The sequence below is a fragment of the Athene noctua genome, chromosome 27, assembly GCF_965140245.1.
Source record: "Athene noctua chromosome 27, bAthNoc1.hap1.1, whole genome shotgun sequence".
NCBI lineage: Eukaryota > Metazoa > Chordata > Aves > Strigiformes > Strigidae > Athene > Athene noctua.
In genome coordinates this window covers 7,916,318-7,931,235 of record NC_134063.1, presented here as the reverse complement: position 1 = coordinate 7,931,235, position 14,918 = coordinate 7,916,318, and the positions used below count along the sequence as shown (strand labels likewise).

General features: G+C 70.8%; 1 protein-coding gene across 1 annotated transcript; it reads right to left on the bottom strand.

Moving 5' to 3' along the window:
• Positions 1-469: 469 nt before the first annotated feature.
• LOC141970849 (transducin-like enhancer protein 1) lies at positions 470-13,024 on the bottom strand. The gene is made up of 21 exons (XM_074927739.1): positions 12,935-13,024; positions 12,389-12,510; positions 11,740-11,888; positions 11,130-11,193; positions 10,647-10,691; positions 7,595-7,657; positions 7,324-7,398; positions 6,531-6,726; positions 6,033-6,049; positions 5,603-5,707; positions 5,425-5,469; positions 5,025-5,180; positions 4,616-4,745; positions 4,357-4,541; positions 4,206-4,282; positions 3,652-3,901; positions 2,316-2,563; positions 1,969-2,116; positions 1,738-1,888; positions 1,269-1,345; positions 470-1,053 (listed from the first exon to the last, which is right to left on the bottom strand). Exons 2-21 carry the CDS (start codon positions 12,410-12,412, stop codon positions 946-948), a joined length of 2,313 nt encoding a protein of 770 aa, XP_074783840.1. The 5' UTR covers positions 12,413-12,510; positions 12,935-13,024; the 3' UTR covers positions 470-945.
• Between the last annotated feature and the right edge of the window lie 1,894 nt (positions 13,025-14,918).

The window sequence follows — 14,918 nt, the reverse complement described above, 5'->3', positions numbered from 1 at the left end:
GCCCCACAGCGCTGGAGGGGCCTTTCCCAGCGCGGGGAGCGGCTCCTGCCCTGGCTCGGGGCGCTGGGCATCAGGGCAGCGGCACATGGCGGCCGCCACCCGCAGCACCCCGCGTCCCCGCCGCGGCCTCCCGCGCTCTGAGGCGCTCGCAACAGCCCCGCTTCCCCCACAGCAGCTTTGGCAGGAAGCCAGACCGATAAGCCAGCGCCGACTGCTCACATCTCATTTCCTTCAAAAACCGCTTCCTCCAGCGCTGGCCTCCCCCCGCACCCCGCACAGCAGCCGCCACCGCCCGTCCTCGCCCTCGGCGTGTTCCGCACCACACAGGGACGCCGCGGGGCTGAGCAGGCAGCTGCCGGCGGGGGGGAGCAGCAGCAAACCTGCCCTGAGCCAGGAAAGGGGGTGACAGTGCCCCCCCCAGCTCACCCCATCCCACAGCCACAGAGCACCAAGCCACCACTGTGCTTTTTTTTGTTTTTATTATTAAATACACCCTAGGAGGCATAGAGGGAGATGAGGACAGAGCACATCCTCCTTGGCCTGGCCCAGAGCCTTAACAAAAAAACCCCAAAAAAACAAAAAACACAGCAAAAAGTTAGAAACAAAAAAAGAAAATCTTCAAAAAACCCAAACAAAAAAAAAACCTAACACCACCAGACACCTTCCCCCCCCCCCCGTCCAGATTTAGAAACAAACCAACAAATAAAGACCAAAACAAGGAGAAAATCCCCAGGAAATTCACTGCGAGCAGCAGTCGCCACGGCCCAGCCCAGCGTGACACCTGGCCGCGGTCCCAGGGCCACCTCCGCCCCTCGCCGCTCGCCTCCAGCGCGGTGCCCCCGCCGCGGGCTGCACGCTCTTTGGGAAGTCAGCAGCAGGGCCGGCAGAGTCCGTCCGCCCGTCCGCAGGGCAGGGGCCCTCCCGCAGTTGGCACTTCTCTCGTCCTTAGTAAATGACCTCGTAAACCGTTGCCTTCTTGTCCCCTGAGCCAGTGACAATGAACTGGTCATCTGTGGAGACGTCGCAGCTGAGGACGGAGGAGGTTTCCTTCGACTGGAGGGAGGAGGGCAGGGGGTGAGCGCAGGAACCAGCGCAGAGCAGGGTCCCGCTCCCACCCCTTGAGACCCGGGGCCCGAGCTGTGCCCAGGGAGGCTGCAGGGATGTGTTTGGCGCTCATTATGGCTAAGCTGCATTTGCATTTGCTCTGGGCCGTCCCAGCTCCGGGCAGCCTCCCCCGGATTGCCCTCCCCCGGGCCCAAAGGCTGCACCTGGAAGATGCTGGCGCCGTACGGCGTCCGCCAGGCGTTCAGCAGGTTGTCCTTCCCGGTGCTCACGAACCACTTCCCTGCAGGGGGGGACAGAGGAGACAAAGAGGAGCATCTTGTCACCAAACCAGGCCCACCAGCTGCATTCCTGCAGCAAATCGCGCCCAGGCTGCGTAACACGACATGGGGATGGGAAGGCGAAGGCAACGTCTCTGCCGCTCGTTAGCCAAGGAGCTGCTTTAGGGAACACAAAGGGGAGTCCCAGGACAACAGAGCTGAGAGTGCAGCCACGGGTGTTGCTCCAGGAGGGATGGATGCCCCTTCCCCGAGGGCCACCACCAGCACCCGCACAGGGCTGGGCTGGCTACCAGATCCAGCACTTGCCCCAGGCACGATGAGCCCCGGGACGTGCGGCCAGGACAGGACACTGCACCGACGAGCTCCAGAGCCCGGCCGGGGCGGGCGTGCCTACCGCAGGAGGCGAATTTGAGGGAGAGGACGCAGCTCTCGTGGAGGTGCAGCTGGTACTTGTCCGGTTTGGTGACGTGCAGGATCTCCACGTTGCTGCTCTCCATGCCCACTGCCAGCCACTCTCCCGTCGGGCAGTACCCCAGGGAGAAGATCTGGGGGACAGGCGGGCTCAGGCAGCGGCAGGGAAGGTCCCGGCCGGCCCCGCGCTGCTCCGGGCCAGCCCCGCGCCTACCTGGGAGCTGAAGTCGTGCTGCTGCAGCTGACGCCCTTCCCGCAGGTCCCAGCACCGCACCGTGTTGTCCAGCCCCCCTGTCCACAGCTTGGTGCCATCGTTAGAGATGTCGATGCAGCTGGCGCCGTCCGTGTGGCCTTGAAACTGCCTGGGAAGGAGACGGGGAGGGCGAGGGCACGGCCGTCAGGGCTGCCAGCGCCCGCAGTGCAGAGCCTGGGCAGCGCCCGGGGGTGGTGAGGGGGGATCCCTGCTGCCAAAACAGGGTCAGACCCCGGGCGTGCGGCACCCTGAGCCGTCCCTGACCCCAGGAGCCCCGAGCAGCCCACGGTGCCCCTGCCCCGGCTCACCTCACCAGGGTCTGGTTCTGCAGGTCCCACACCACGATGTTGCCGTCGCTGCAGCAGGAGAAGCAGACTTTGGCGTCGGGGCTGATGGCCAGGGCGTAGCAGGCGGGGGCAGAGGAGGTGAGCTCGGCCTTGATGCGGGGCGTGGGGGCTGCCAGGTCCCAGATGGAGAGGGTGCTGGCCTCCCCCCCCACGATCAGGCTGCGGCCGTCAGGCAGCAGCTTGCAGGAGCGGATGTAGTTGTCGCGGTTCTGGGGTGCAGGAGGGAGGACCCCATTAACCCCTTCCCCTCCAGCCCTGCTGCTCCCACCCCAGACTGCCTGGTCACGCCGGAGCCAGCAGCTGGTCCTGAGGGCAGGAGCAGCAGAGTGGGGCACACCCCCGCCCCCCTCCTGGGACACCCCATCCCCTGCCCAGAGCAACCGCCCTAGCCAGCCCTGCCGGAGCCCCCCTCACTCTGTTCCTGCCCCATGAACGGCCTCGGGGACCCCCTCGCCCCACAGCGTCCCTGCAGCCGCCGCCTGGCAGACACGGCCCATGACGAGGGGCGGCTGGGAGGCAGCTCCAACAAGGCTGAAACAGCCTGTGGCTCCAAGCACTAAGACACCATTTTCCCCAGCTCCCGAATTTCTGATGCAGCTTGAAATTATCATGACGCAGTCATTTCCTTGTTTATGCATCTGTATCTTCAAGGTCAGCACCGTCCAAGAATAATATTTGTCAGGCTGCCCAGGCCCCGAGGCCAGCAAGTCGAGGAAAGGACTTGGGTTTGGGCTGTTCAAAGCAGGCACAGGGACTCCAATTCCAGCAGCACGTTTTAAATAAACCTCAAAGAACACAGGTTAAAAATACTCTCAGGTGATAGCTGTGCCTCCAGCATGGCTCTGCCGAGTTGCTGTGGTCTGACAGTCCAGTTAATTTATTTTTAAAAGAAATAGGAGTTCTCCCTCCAGCCAGACTCACACAAGCAAAAGCAGAAAGGACAGAGCTGAATCTGAACGATGCTCCAGCCCGTCTAATCCTGGCCCGGACGCAGTCTTGGGCTGGGGGGGGCTGACACTGGCAAAGGTTTGTCTTAGGGCGGGTGCTGACGGACAGAGCAGTGCCAAGGGGGGGTGTAAAGCCTCCCAACAGCTTTGGGTGCTCAGAGCAGAGGGGCAGCGCAGGGCAGCGGGCAGCCACCGTCCCTCCCCCGCTGAGCAGCACACAGTGACTCTCCCCGGAGCAGATCACCACTTCAGGCTCCTCCTGCACCCCTGAGCCCACCCGTGGGGAGCCCAGACTCGGTGGCCCAGCGCAGGGAAGCGAGCGGTGCTGGCACGGCAGGGCCCCTCCTTACCAAACAGTCCAGCTGAGCCACGGCTGACTTGGCGCCCGGCTGCCCCACGTCCCACACCTTCACGCAGCCCTTGCCCCCCGTGTAGACGTGTCGCGTGGAGTTGCTGATGGTGACGGCGCAGACCACCTCGCCGTGGGTCAGGGTGTGGAGCTGCCGAGCGTGGCGGGGGATGCCGGAGCCGATGAGGGCGTCGGGGGGGAACGGCACCGGCTGCATCTGCCCGTCGGCGCTGACGTGGAAGGAGTAGGCGCTGGAAGGGACAGAGCAGTGAGCACCAGCGAGGATCGTGCGTGGAGAGCGGCTGCTGCCACGCTGGACGCGGGTGCCCAGCGTGGGCAGCGGGGTCTGGACGCGCAGCCCAGAGCAAAGCGGCACTGTCTGGCTTCGGAGCCAGCGCCGGCGAGGCCTGGCCAGGCACGGGACAGCCCGCGGCTACCCGTGATCAGGTGCCCCCAAGCCCAGCTCCCCATCCCCGCCGGCCCCCGCCCAGCGCAGCCCCACAGGGCCCTTCGCCCCGTCCCCACACAGCCCCAGCCCAGCGCAGCCCCACTCACGGTTTCCCCGAGGTCCCCACTTGCATTCCAGCCGCCAGCCCAGGGACGCGCATGTGGGGGTGCGGGTCGTAGCCCACCTGGGGGGGACAGTGGGTGAGAGCAGCACGGGCCCCACGGCCCCCACGGCCCCGCGGGGAACGGGCTCACGCACCAGGGGCGAGCGCCCGTAGCTGCCGGCTCCCACGGCGGCCGCCGCCCCGTTGAGCTGCGGGGACATGAGGTGGAGGCTGGCGTAGGCGCCGCTCCCGGCCATGTCCCCGTTCACGGCGGGGTGGGCCATGCCGAAGGTGGCCGAGTAGGGGCTCTGCACTCCCAGCGGGTTCCTCAGGCCCAGGGCTGCAGGGAGAGAGGCAGCGTGAAGGGCCGGGGCCGGGGCCAGTGCCCGCGGGGGCCGTCGGGGTGCAGCTCACCCAGCGGGTCCACGGGGGCCTTGGCGGCGGCGGAGCGGAACTGCTGGGCGCCGCTGGAGCCCGGGGCCGCAGCGTCGCCCTGCGAGGTGGGGGTGCTGGACTTGAGGCTGGGCGTCCCCGCCTTCTCCACCTGCCAGAACAGAGCGCGGGGATCTGCCAGCCGCACGGGGCTCTCCCCCGTTCCCCCACCCAGCTGCTCCCCGTTCCACCCCCCCCGCGACGGCCCGGCGCTGCCACGAGAGGGGATCTAGTGGAAGAGGAGCCCCCCCGTGCCCCCAGCGCCGCCTTCACCCCACAGGTCGGGGCCCAGAGCGATCCACGTCCGGCAGCTCTGCCGGCCAAGCCCAGGAGGGGGACGCGAGCAGAAGCCCCGAGCGAACCGGCCCGGCTGCCCCACGCGGCCACGTACCGTGGGCCCGTCCTTACTGCGAGACGGGGACGCACTGCTCGAGGAGGCCATGGAGGTGGGGCTGAGCGGCACAGCCTCCTTCCTCCCCAGCGGGACCTTCTCCACCCCGTTCTCCCGGGACGAGTAGGAGTGGACGCTGTGCGGGGAAGAGGGGTCCTGGGGGGACAGGGAGGGAGATCAGCAGGCAGCAGAGCAGGCGGGAGCGCAGGGACGGGCGAGGGCCAGGCTGGGAGCCCGGACTCCGGGGCTCATCGCTGCCGTCAGCAACGGCCCATGAGCACGACTTGGGGGTCCCACTGCCACCCCCACGTGCTGCCCACCTCTGCCCGTAGCAGCCTGCCAGCCGCCCACTCGGGCAGTGTACCCCGGCCCCAGCCCCCTCCCAGCTCCCTGCACAGACCTCATCCACCACCAAGTTGTCTTCGCTTTTGTCTGCATCGCTGCCCTGAAATGCAGAGGCTGGTTGGAGCCCAAGGGGCTGAGGCCGCCCGCGCTCCTGCCAGGGGCGTTGGGCAGCTCCACTCCTCGCCCCGCAACAGGAGACGGGGACGCCCCAAGCCCCCCAGCCCTGGGCTCACATAGTCCGTAACAAAGTCCTTCTCCTCCACCTTCCTCTTCTTGCTGCTGCTCAGGTACTCGGAGATGGCTCGTGCCCGCTCCCCGTTGGGCAGCGCCAGGGAGCTCTGTGCCGGGGGACGCAGCGTTAGTGCCCGGCTCCCAGGACCGGCAGCACCAGTGCGGGGCCGCAGCGGCTCCCAGGGCACGGAGGGCCCCGGTGCAGCCCCCACGCCGCCAGCTTGGGCTGCAGCTCCTGCTGAAGGAGCGAGGAGGGGGACGGCGTGGTTTGCCCACGGGAGGTGGGGAAGGGTCCCCACAGGAGGGCACCCCCCGTCTGGCTGTGCTGGGAGCGGAGCCTCGGCCAGGGAGCAGGACCCGTCCCCCGCGCAGTCGCCCGCCCGCAGGGTCCCGGCCGGAGGGAAACGGAGCAAGGGAAGAAAAGGCTCTTACCGGGCCGGGGTCTCGCTCTGTCGCCGCGGCAGCACGGAGGCGCAGCAGGAGGAGGAGGGAAGGAGGGACACGCTGTGCCACTGCCGAGAGCCCCCCGGGACAGCTGCCCGCGCCTCCCGCAGGTGCTGGGGTGCTCGTGGCAGGGCCAGGCCAGCGCTACGGCAGCCGCGTGGTCCTGGGCCCCACCATGGATGACCCCCCCCAGCCCACCCCACGGCCCTCCCAGGACGTGCTCCTCGGTGAGGGACATTCCCCACCCGAAGCCCTCGTGGCCAGCGAGTCTCCCCCTCTGCCAGCCCGGCCGGGAGCCCCCAGGCACGGACAAGCTGCCCCCCGCCAGCCCTGGCCCCCACCCTGGGGAACTGCCCTTGTGGGAAAGGTGCGGGGAGCAGAGAGAGCCCCAGGACCCGGCACCACCTGCTCCCGTGTTTGCTGCTGCCGGGAGGGTCACAGCAGACCCAACACCCCCCGACCCCCAGCTCCCGTCCCCCCACTCACCCCTGGGCTCAGTGTCATGGACCCCTCGGTCCTCCTTGGCGAGGAGCTGGGCCTGGGCCCCCAGCGCCCCCGAGAGCGCCAGCAGCCCTGAGGCGCTGCCGATGCCGGCGAGGCCGGCGGGCTGCATCCCGGAGGGGTGGGGGGTCAGCGGGATGGGGGGAGCGTGGTGCGAGAGGTGCTGGGTCTGGAGCTGGTGCTGGAGCGGGAGGAGAGAGCAGAGGCGAAGGGCTGCGTCAGGACGGGGGCCGAGCAGGGGGAGAGGCTGCTCCGCCCCACCGGCAGCGCTGGGGCAGCAAGGGGATGGGGAGCTCCCAGCGAGGGGGTGAGGAAGGGCAGGGCACGCTCCCAGGGTGTCCCCCAAGCTGCGGGGGCCACCACGTCCCTCCCACCACCTCTTTCCACCCAGCAACAGGAGCTACTGGGACGGATGGGGGACCCTACCCTTACCCACACCACCCTACCGCTGCAGTCTCGAGGGCACAACCCAGGTGTGGGGATGGTGGTGACCCCCCCCCAGGCCATGGGATGGGGCACCCGCCATCCCCACACCCCCTTTGGCACCACAGCGACAGCACCTCCTCCGCCCGGGGTCCTGCACCAGCCGGCTCCCCCACCTCCCCCTGACGGAGCCACGGTGGGAGAAGGTGCTGGGGGGGGCCGGGGTGCAGCCGGCCCCCGTGCGCTCGGGGCAGGTCCCCAGCCCAGGGGATGGCGGGAGCACAGGAGGCTCCAGCAGGAGCCCAGCACCCCGGGCTGGGGGTGGCGGGAGGGTGTGGGCAGAGGGTTGACGTACCCCGATCGCCGCGTTCAGGTCGGTCATAGTCACCTGCTTCGCACGCTCCACGGCCTGGACCACCTGCTGCTGGTGCTGCCGGGAGCGAAGGGCGCGTCAGCACCGCGCGGCGCCGCGGACTCGGGCCGGGGCAGACTCGTTTCTTCAGGGAACGGGGCAAAGCCAGCGCCCCCCAGCCCGGCCCGAAGCGCAGGGCCCGAGACCCCGAGCGGGGACGCTCCTGAGCCCCGCAGGAGCCCGTGCACCCGGCCGGGGCCCGAGGGTCACCCACCTCCTGAGACAGGAACGGGATGAGCTGGGCACAGATCACGTTGAGCCGCTTAGCAATCTCCGTCTGGCAGCAGAAGAGACGCAGAGCCCGTCAGGGCGAGGGGCAGAGCTCCCCGTGCCAAGCGGCCCCCGATGCCGCGGGAGAGACCCCCGGGCAGGCAGACGCCCCCTCTCCATCGCCACCCAGGCAGCCGCGGGGTGCTGGCGCTCGGCCCCAGGAGCTGCACAAACACCCTGCGGGGGGGAGCAGGAGAGCTCTCCCTCCCAACGCCGCCCTCCCCAAAGTCAGGAGCCCACCACCCTCCGTCTGCACCCCCGGAGCCCCGGGACGGCTCCCGCCTCCTCCCTGCCACCCCCAGGCGAGCCCCCAGCCCCGCGGGTCAGGGCCGCAGCAGGCGCCCCCGGCTCAGCCTCCTGCCAGCGCCGCCACCGCGAACTGCGGCTCTCGCAGCCCGCGGGAAGCCCCGGAGAGCCGCTCTCCTTGCAGCTGCTGGTTTTCGGCAGCACGGGAGGGCCACCGGCAACCAGGAGCGCAGAGCGCGGGAGCAGCACGGAGGGAGAGCGGGAGCCGGGCCGGGCTGTGCCGTGCCCCCCGCTCAGCCCGCGGCAGGGCAGGGCTGGCCCCACGCTCCACACCCCGCGCAGGGGACGGCACCGACATTAAACCACCCCCGGCCCCACAGACACGTTCCTGGGAGAACCCCTGGGGCTGCGGGGCCAGGCCCCCGCCCCAGGCACAGAGCAGACCCTGCTCGAGGCAACAGCGGAGATGCTCACGCTGCTCCTCATCGTGCAGAGCCGGGGACCTCCCCTCTAAACCCGGGACGGGCGGGGGGTGCCCGGGGGCCCCAGGTCGGGTGCTGACCCGAGGGGCTCCCTGCCCACCCCCGTGGGGAGGGGGAAGGTGCTGCGGAGCCAGCGCGGGGTGAGAGGAGGGGCCGACCCCGGACCCTCTCGTCAGCCCCAGGAGGAGACCAGAGGCTGCCGGGCCCTAAGAGCCAGGGCCGGAGCTGACCCCCACCCCGACCCCTCTGCCGGGACTCTGAGCATGTCCCCCGAGCCCGGGTGGTGCAGGGCCAGGGCCAGGGCCAGGGGCCGCAGGGCTGCTGGCCGGCGCGGGGACGCGGGGACACCCCGCACCGCCCTCCAGAGCGGCCACCGACCCGTTTCTGCCAGACCCACAGAGAGCAGAAACAATCCGACACCCGCCCTCACTTCCCCTTCCGAGGGAGGGAAAAAAAAAAAAAGAGAAAGAAAAGAATGAAAGCGGGGGGAGCAAGGAGATTTGGCAGCCGGCAGTTCTGGGAAGGATTTAGCTGTCTCCCGGGGCCGGCAGTGATGGATTCTCTTCCCTAATGCACTGATGGGCAGCAGCTCCTTGGGGAGAGCTGCCTCCAATTCACTCGCACTCGTTAATGTGCAATTTACTGGCACTTTAACGCTCTCAGCATGAAAAATGATCATGCTGTTTGCAGCCCCCCCAGCCACCAGCACCGTCACCTCCCCTCTGGCTCGCGGTGAGCAAGTCCAAGGCCAAGCAGATTCGGGGAGGTGGTTTTATAAAAAGCTACAGGCCCTTTCCATGCCAAAACCAAAACAACAATAAAAATTAACGTCTCCTGCTCATTCGTCTTGAGCCTCCCCTGCCGAGCCTGTGGCCGCCTGCACCCCCCCAGCCAGCCCCCCAGCCCAGCCCAGGTCGTGGTGCCTCGGCCCTTGGCGGTGCTGGCGCTGCCGACCCAGCGCCGTGGGACCCCGGGGGTGCCGGCCTGGGCGCAGGCGGGACGGGCGCGGCCCTGCCCTGCCTTCACCTGGGCGAGACCCTCCTGGGGGTCCCAGGGCGGCTGAGAGCGCTCGGGACCCCCGACCATGCCCGTGAGCGGCACCGGGTTCGGGGGAAGGGGCGGGGAGACCCCATGCCCCCGCGGCGGCGGTAACCGGCTGCTCCCGCGCAGGCAGTTCCCATCTTTCCCGCAATGGCCGCTGGCTGTCAGAGCAGACTTACGGGCCCTTGTTAAAAGTGCAGACAGCTCGCTGGCCCGCGGCCAGCGGCACCTGGGGCTGGCAGAAAACACGAGCCTGCGAGGGCCCGGGGAGAACCGGCAGCCAGAGGAGAGGAGCGCGCAGCCCCGGGGAGGGGGCGCCGGGCTGGGCGAGGCCTCGGCATCGGCCCTCGCCAGGGCGGCTTCACGCCTCCTCCCGGGGCGCTGCCGGTGGCGACGGCAGCACCGGGCAGGGCACGGCACCCGCAGCCGCTCGGCGGCCGCCAGCCCACCCGGCACGGGGGCCGGGGCCGCACCCCCACGCCGGCTCCCACGCAACAGTTGGCGGCGGGGCGCGGGGGGCGGCCGTGGCTGCAGCACGCCCCGCCGGGCTCCTCCGCAGCCTCTTTAAAAATAGATGAGAAGAAACCTTCTGTCTCAGAGCAGCTGGTGACCTGGAGCGGCGCAGCAGGAGGAAAGGAGGGAGGGAGGGGTGGGGAGGCAGCGAGGGGGGATGTGCAGCCCCGAGCCCTGCGCGAGCCCACCCGCACCCACGCCCCAGCCCCCTCCTCGGGATGCTCCTCGGCACCCGGGTGAGCTGCCCCCGGGGCTGGAGAGTGGCAACGGCGGCGAGCTGGAGGTCGTCACCCCGCCGTGAGGCTGCAGCACCCGCCGCCCCGCGGGAGCCGGTCTCCCCCACGACGGTCCCCAAGCGGCCGCTCACAATTGGCGGGAGCAGCCGCACAGGCGCGAGCTCTGCACCGCAACAAGCACGTGGCGACCGCGCCGCGAACGCGCACCCCGAACCCGGCGACCAACGGCAGCGAACAATGGCACGCGTGCGCCGAGAACCGGGTCAGGCCAGGGCCGCGGCACCAAGCGACGCCGAGCTCCAGAGCACGGAGCAGGGAGCACGTCCCGCACCAGCATGGCCTCCCCAGGCTGCGGCAGGGAGCGACTGCCCACGATTTCCACGGGAAGGGATGACCCTGAAGGGCCCCGACGGCCAGGCAGGGATGGGGAGCTGGGATGGGGGAGCCGGGACGGGGCTCCCGTCCCACCGCGACTCACCTGTTTGTGCATCTCGATGTTCAGGCCGTAGGACATCTCGTAGTACTGCGAGGGAGAGACGCGGCATCAGCAGGGCCGCAGAGCCCAGCGGAACTCGCAGCCAGAGTCCTCTCCAGCCCCGGCCCTGGCGGGGGGGTCAGCCCGGGCAGAGACACCCACGCCATGGCCAGGCCAGGAGGAGAACGCGGCCCCCAGCCCCTCCCCGGCCCCGGGCTCAGACAGACACGGCCCCCCCCTGGGGCTCCCACCCACTGCCCGCGGAAAAGGAGACAACTCGCCCAGGAGCTGCAGCACAAGCCCTGCTCAAACACCATGGCTCATTTTTTGGGGAAAAAAAGACAGTAACAGCCACAGGAGCCAAATCTCGGGGCCGGGCCACACAACCCAAACACAAGGGGAAGCCGAAGAGTCCCAGGGTTGTGTCCGATGGCTCAGAGGAGACGACACCCCCCACCACCCTCCCTTCAGGTGGGGCTCACTAACCATGACATAATGGCGCTGGATTTCTGTTTTTTCTGTTGCCAGTTTTTCACATTCTAACTTCAAGCTGTAAAAATAGAGAGAGAGGGAGGGAGGGAGAGGGAGAGACCCTCTGCCCCCCCCCAGACAAGATCTCCCTGGCTGGACGGAGCAGGAGCCCTCCAGCGCACCATGTGCTCCAGCTCCTGCTCTCGGACTCGACCCCGTCTCCCAGCATAAGCCAAGAGACCACCTGAAAGAGGGTGGGAAGGAAGGGGCTGGTGAAGAGGCGACGGACAGCAAAGGGATCCAGGCGTCGGGGAGCATCTGCAGAGCGCAGCCCCCTCCCCAGCAGCCGAGCTGCATCTCAAACCTCGCTCTGCCCCGGGCGGCGAGGTCCTGGCCGGGGGGGGCTGAGGGGCTCCGCGTCGGGTAAGTGTCGGTGCCGGCTCAGCCCCGGGCCCGGGGAGCCGGGACCCTCCTCCCGGGGCGCCTGGCGGGAGGAGGGCGAGTTTCCCCCCGAACAGTCATTTGGGGCTCCCAGGGCGGCGGCTCCGTCCCCGGTGTAGGGGTGCGGACGGGCCCGGCGCCGGGGGGGCCTCAGCAGCGCCCCGCGGGGCGGGCAGCCCCTCACCTGTGGTACTGGTTCTGCAGGAACTGGAACTCCTCCTTGATGCGGTCCAGGGTCTCGGGGTAGGTCAGCTTGAGGGACTGGGGGGCGCTGGGGATGGCGCTGGCGGCCACGGCGGCCCCCGAGGCGGCGGAGGGGGCCTGGAGATGGGCCTGGGCAGGGGAGGGGACCCCGCGGTCACCGCCGCGGCCCCGCGAGGCCCCGGGGACTCCGGGCCGGTCCGGGAGAGCAGCGCCCGGGTGAGGCAGCAGCAAGAGCCGCTGCTGGGGGGAGCGGCCGCGGGCGGGCACCGAGGACAATCCCCGGCACCCCCCGGCGCCGGGAGAGGCGGACCCACACCCCGGGGCGGCGCAGAACGCGGGACACCCCCCCCCCCCGCCCCGGTCCACCCCCCGCTCTGTCGCCGCCCCCCCCGGCCCCGCTCCCCCGATCACGCCCCAGCCGCGATGCGGCTCCCGGAGCCCCGTAACCCTGAACCAGCAGCCCCGGGGCTTGGCACCGGGCTGGGACGAGCCGACCCCAGCCCGGAGCGTGTCCCGCGCTGGCGGCGAAACTTTCCGGGCCGGGGCCGCGGGCGCGGGGCCCTCGGGGCCGCCGCCGCAGCACGTGCTCGCCCGCGGCCGGAGGGGACGAGGCCGCGCCGCGCGCTCACCGGGGGCCGGTTCTGCGGGAACATCTTCGGCACCGGACGGGCCCTGGGTCCCTCTCGCCGCGCCGGGCCCCGCCGCAGGCTTAGGACGGGGCCTGGGAACGCTCCCGGCTCCGGATCGGGCCCTGGGAGGGAGGGAGGGAGGGGGTCACCGCCCGGCGATGCCGCCGCCGCCCGCCCCCCGCAGCCAGCCGGGAGCCGCCACCGAGCGGGGCTGAGCCCCGGGGCCCGGCCCCGCCCGCAGGGACCCCCCGCACCGCCCGCCCCCACCGGCCCGCTCCGCATCCCCGCGGGCACCGAGGAGGGGGGGCGGGGCCCGGGGCTCCTCCCGGGCGCTGCGGGACCCCCCCCGCGCCAGCTCCCCGGGGCCCCCCCCCGGGCTCCGCCGCCCCCGGCCCAGGCCCGCGCCGCGCAGACAATGGCCCCGCCGCCGCCGCCCGCAGCAGGTTCGGCCGCGGGGAGGGACCGGCCGCGCCGCCGCCCCCCCCCAGCCCCCGGGAGCCCCGGGGCGGCCACGGCCGGGCGGGGGCGGGGCGGGACGGGACTCACCGCGCTGCGGCCCCGGGCGGGACGGGCCGAGCTGCTCCGCACCGGGCCCGGCCGCGCCGCACCGCACCGGGCCGGCCCCGCGGCCCCGCCCCCGCCCCGCGGCCCCGCCCCGGCCCCGCCCCCGCCCCGCGGGGCCCCGCCCCCCCGCGCGCCGCGATCAATGAACGGGCGCGAGCGCCCGCGCCAGCTCCACGTGGGGCCTGGCCCGCGCGCGCCGCCGGCCCGGCCGCCAGCCAATGGGAGAGCGGCGGGAGCGGCCCGCCCCCACGTGGGGCGCGCAGAGCGCCCTTCCCATTGGCCAGCGGGGCCGGCCGCCCGCGGAAGGTGTCAATCTGGGGAGGCGGCGCGGGCGGGGGAGCGGCGATTAACCCGCGCGGTGCCGGGGGGGGGGGACGGGACACCCAGACCGGGACCCGGGACCCCCCCGGGACCCCCCCGGAACCCCCCGGACCCCCCGGGACCCCCCTGGACCCTCCGGACCCCCCCGGACCCCCCGGACTCGCGGCCCTCTGCCGGCTCCGGCCCCCCCGCAGAAGGCGCCGGCGGTTTGTCGGGGGAACCCGCGCCCCCCCCGGCCGCGCTGGGTTTGGGGCTTTTTCCCCACAAACACCGAACCCCAGAAGGCGCTGCCGTGTCCACCCCCGCCCCCCCTTTTTTTTAATTCAATTAAAGAAAAGAAACGACACCCGAGACCCTCCCCGAGGCCTCGGCTCGCCGAGAATTCCGCGTCCCCCCGCCCGAGAACCCCCGTTCGGGACCCCCCCGCCAGCAAAGGGCTCTGGCCTCCGCCCGGCCCAGATGTGGATCCGCCAGGACCCCCGCTCCCCCCGCCGGCCCCCCCATGGCCCCCCGGGCGCCCCCGGGCCCCCAGCCCCGGGGACGCTGCCCCCCTCCGTGAGGCCCTTGGGAAAACCCCGGAGCTGGGGGGGGCCCCGCGGGCAGAGCCCCCTCGCCCTGCAGCGCCCCACTGCCCCCCCCAGCGCCCCCCCGTGTTTCCAGCTCCCTGGCTCGATTCCACACGGCCCACGGGGGGGGTGGCGTGTTCTTGTGGGTTTTCGGGTGTTTTTCTCCTTTCAGGGAGATCGTTTGTTGTTCGACATTTTCTGCTGCCTGCGGGTCAATCCGGGCTTACACGGAGCAGGAAATAAAACCCGCGGCGCGGCGGCAGCTGCGGGGCGGCCTCGCCTCCTCTTTAACCTCGACCCCTCCGCAGCCCCGGCCCCGCCGCAGCCCCGACCCCCGACCCGCGGGCCCGACCCGTCCGGGGGCTCCGGGCCGGGAGCAGTGCGAACCCCGGGGCTCCCCCCGCGCCCCGTCCTCTGCCCGCCGCCGTTTGTCCAGACACCGGCCCCGGGCCTCCCGCAGCCGCCGGATTTGCGGTTCGCTGCCCCCAGGACCGAGCCGAGCGCCGAGGGCTGGGGTCTGCCTGCGGCGGGCCCTGCACCCGCACGGGGAGGGGGAAAAACCCCGCGGAGAGTGAATTACCCCGCAACGCAGGCACAGCCACCCGGCAGACACCCGCCGGCGACGGTCGGGGAGCCACGGGGTGATGGGGAGGAAAAGCAACGGCCGAAACCTCCGCGTTGGGTCTGACTTTCACCTTTTATTTTGCCGCCATTTTGCATCTCCAGGACCCTCCCGTGATCCCAGACCCCCCCCCGGCTGAGACGGGGCTGGGGACGTGGGTTTGATCCTGCCTTCACCTCTGCCCCCGCCACCCTCGCGGAGAGCGCGGCCGCTGCGCCGGTGGGTCCGAGAGCCCGTCCTGGGGGACGACCACGCGCCTCCAGGCCCTGGCAGAAAAGAACAATAATAATAATAATGATAATAAATTCGACAAAACCGCTGAAAGGGAGCGTGGCTGCGCAAAGGCCTCCCTGTGCGTGCCGGGGGGCTCTGCAGTCCCAGGGCAATGGGCTGTGCTGGCCAGGGGGGCTGAGCAGGGACTTCCAGCCACCAACCAGGTCCCCGCCAGCTTTACAGA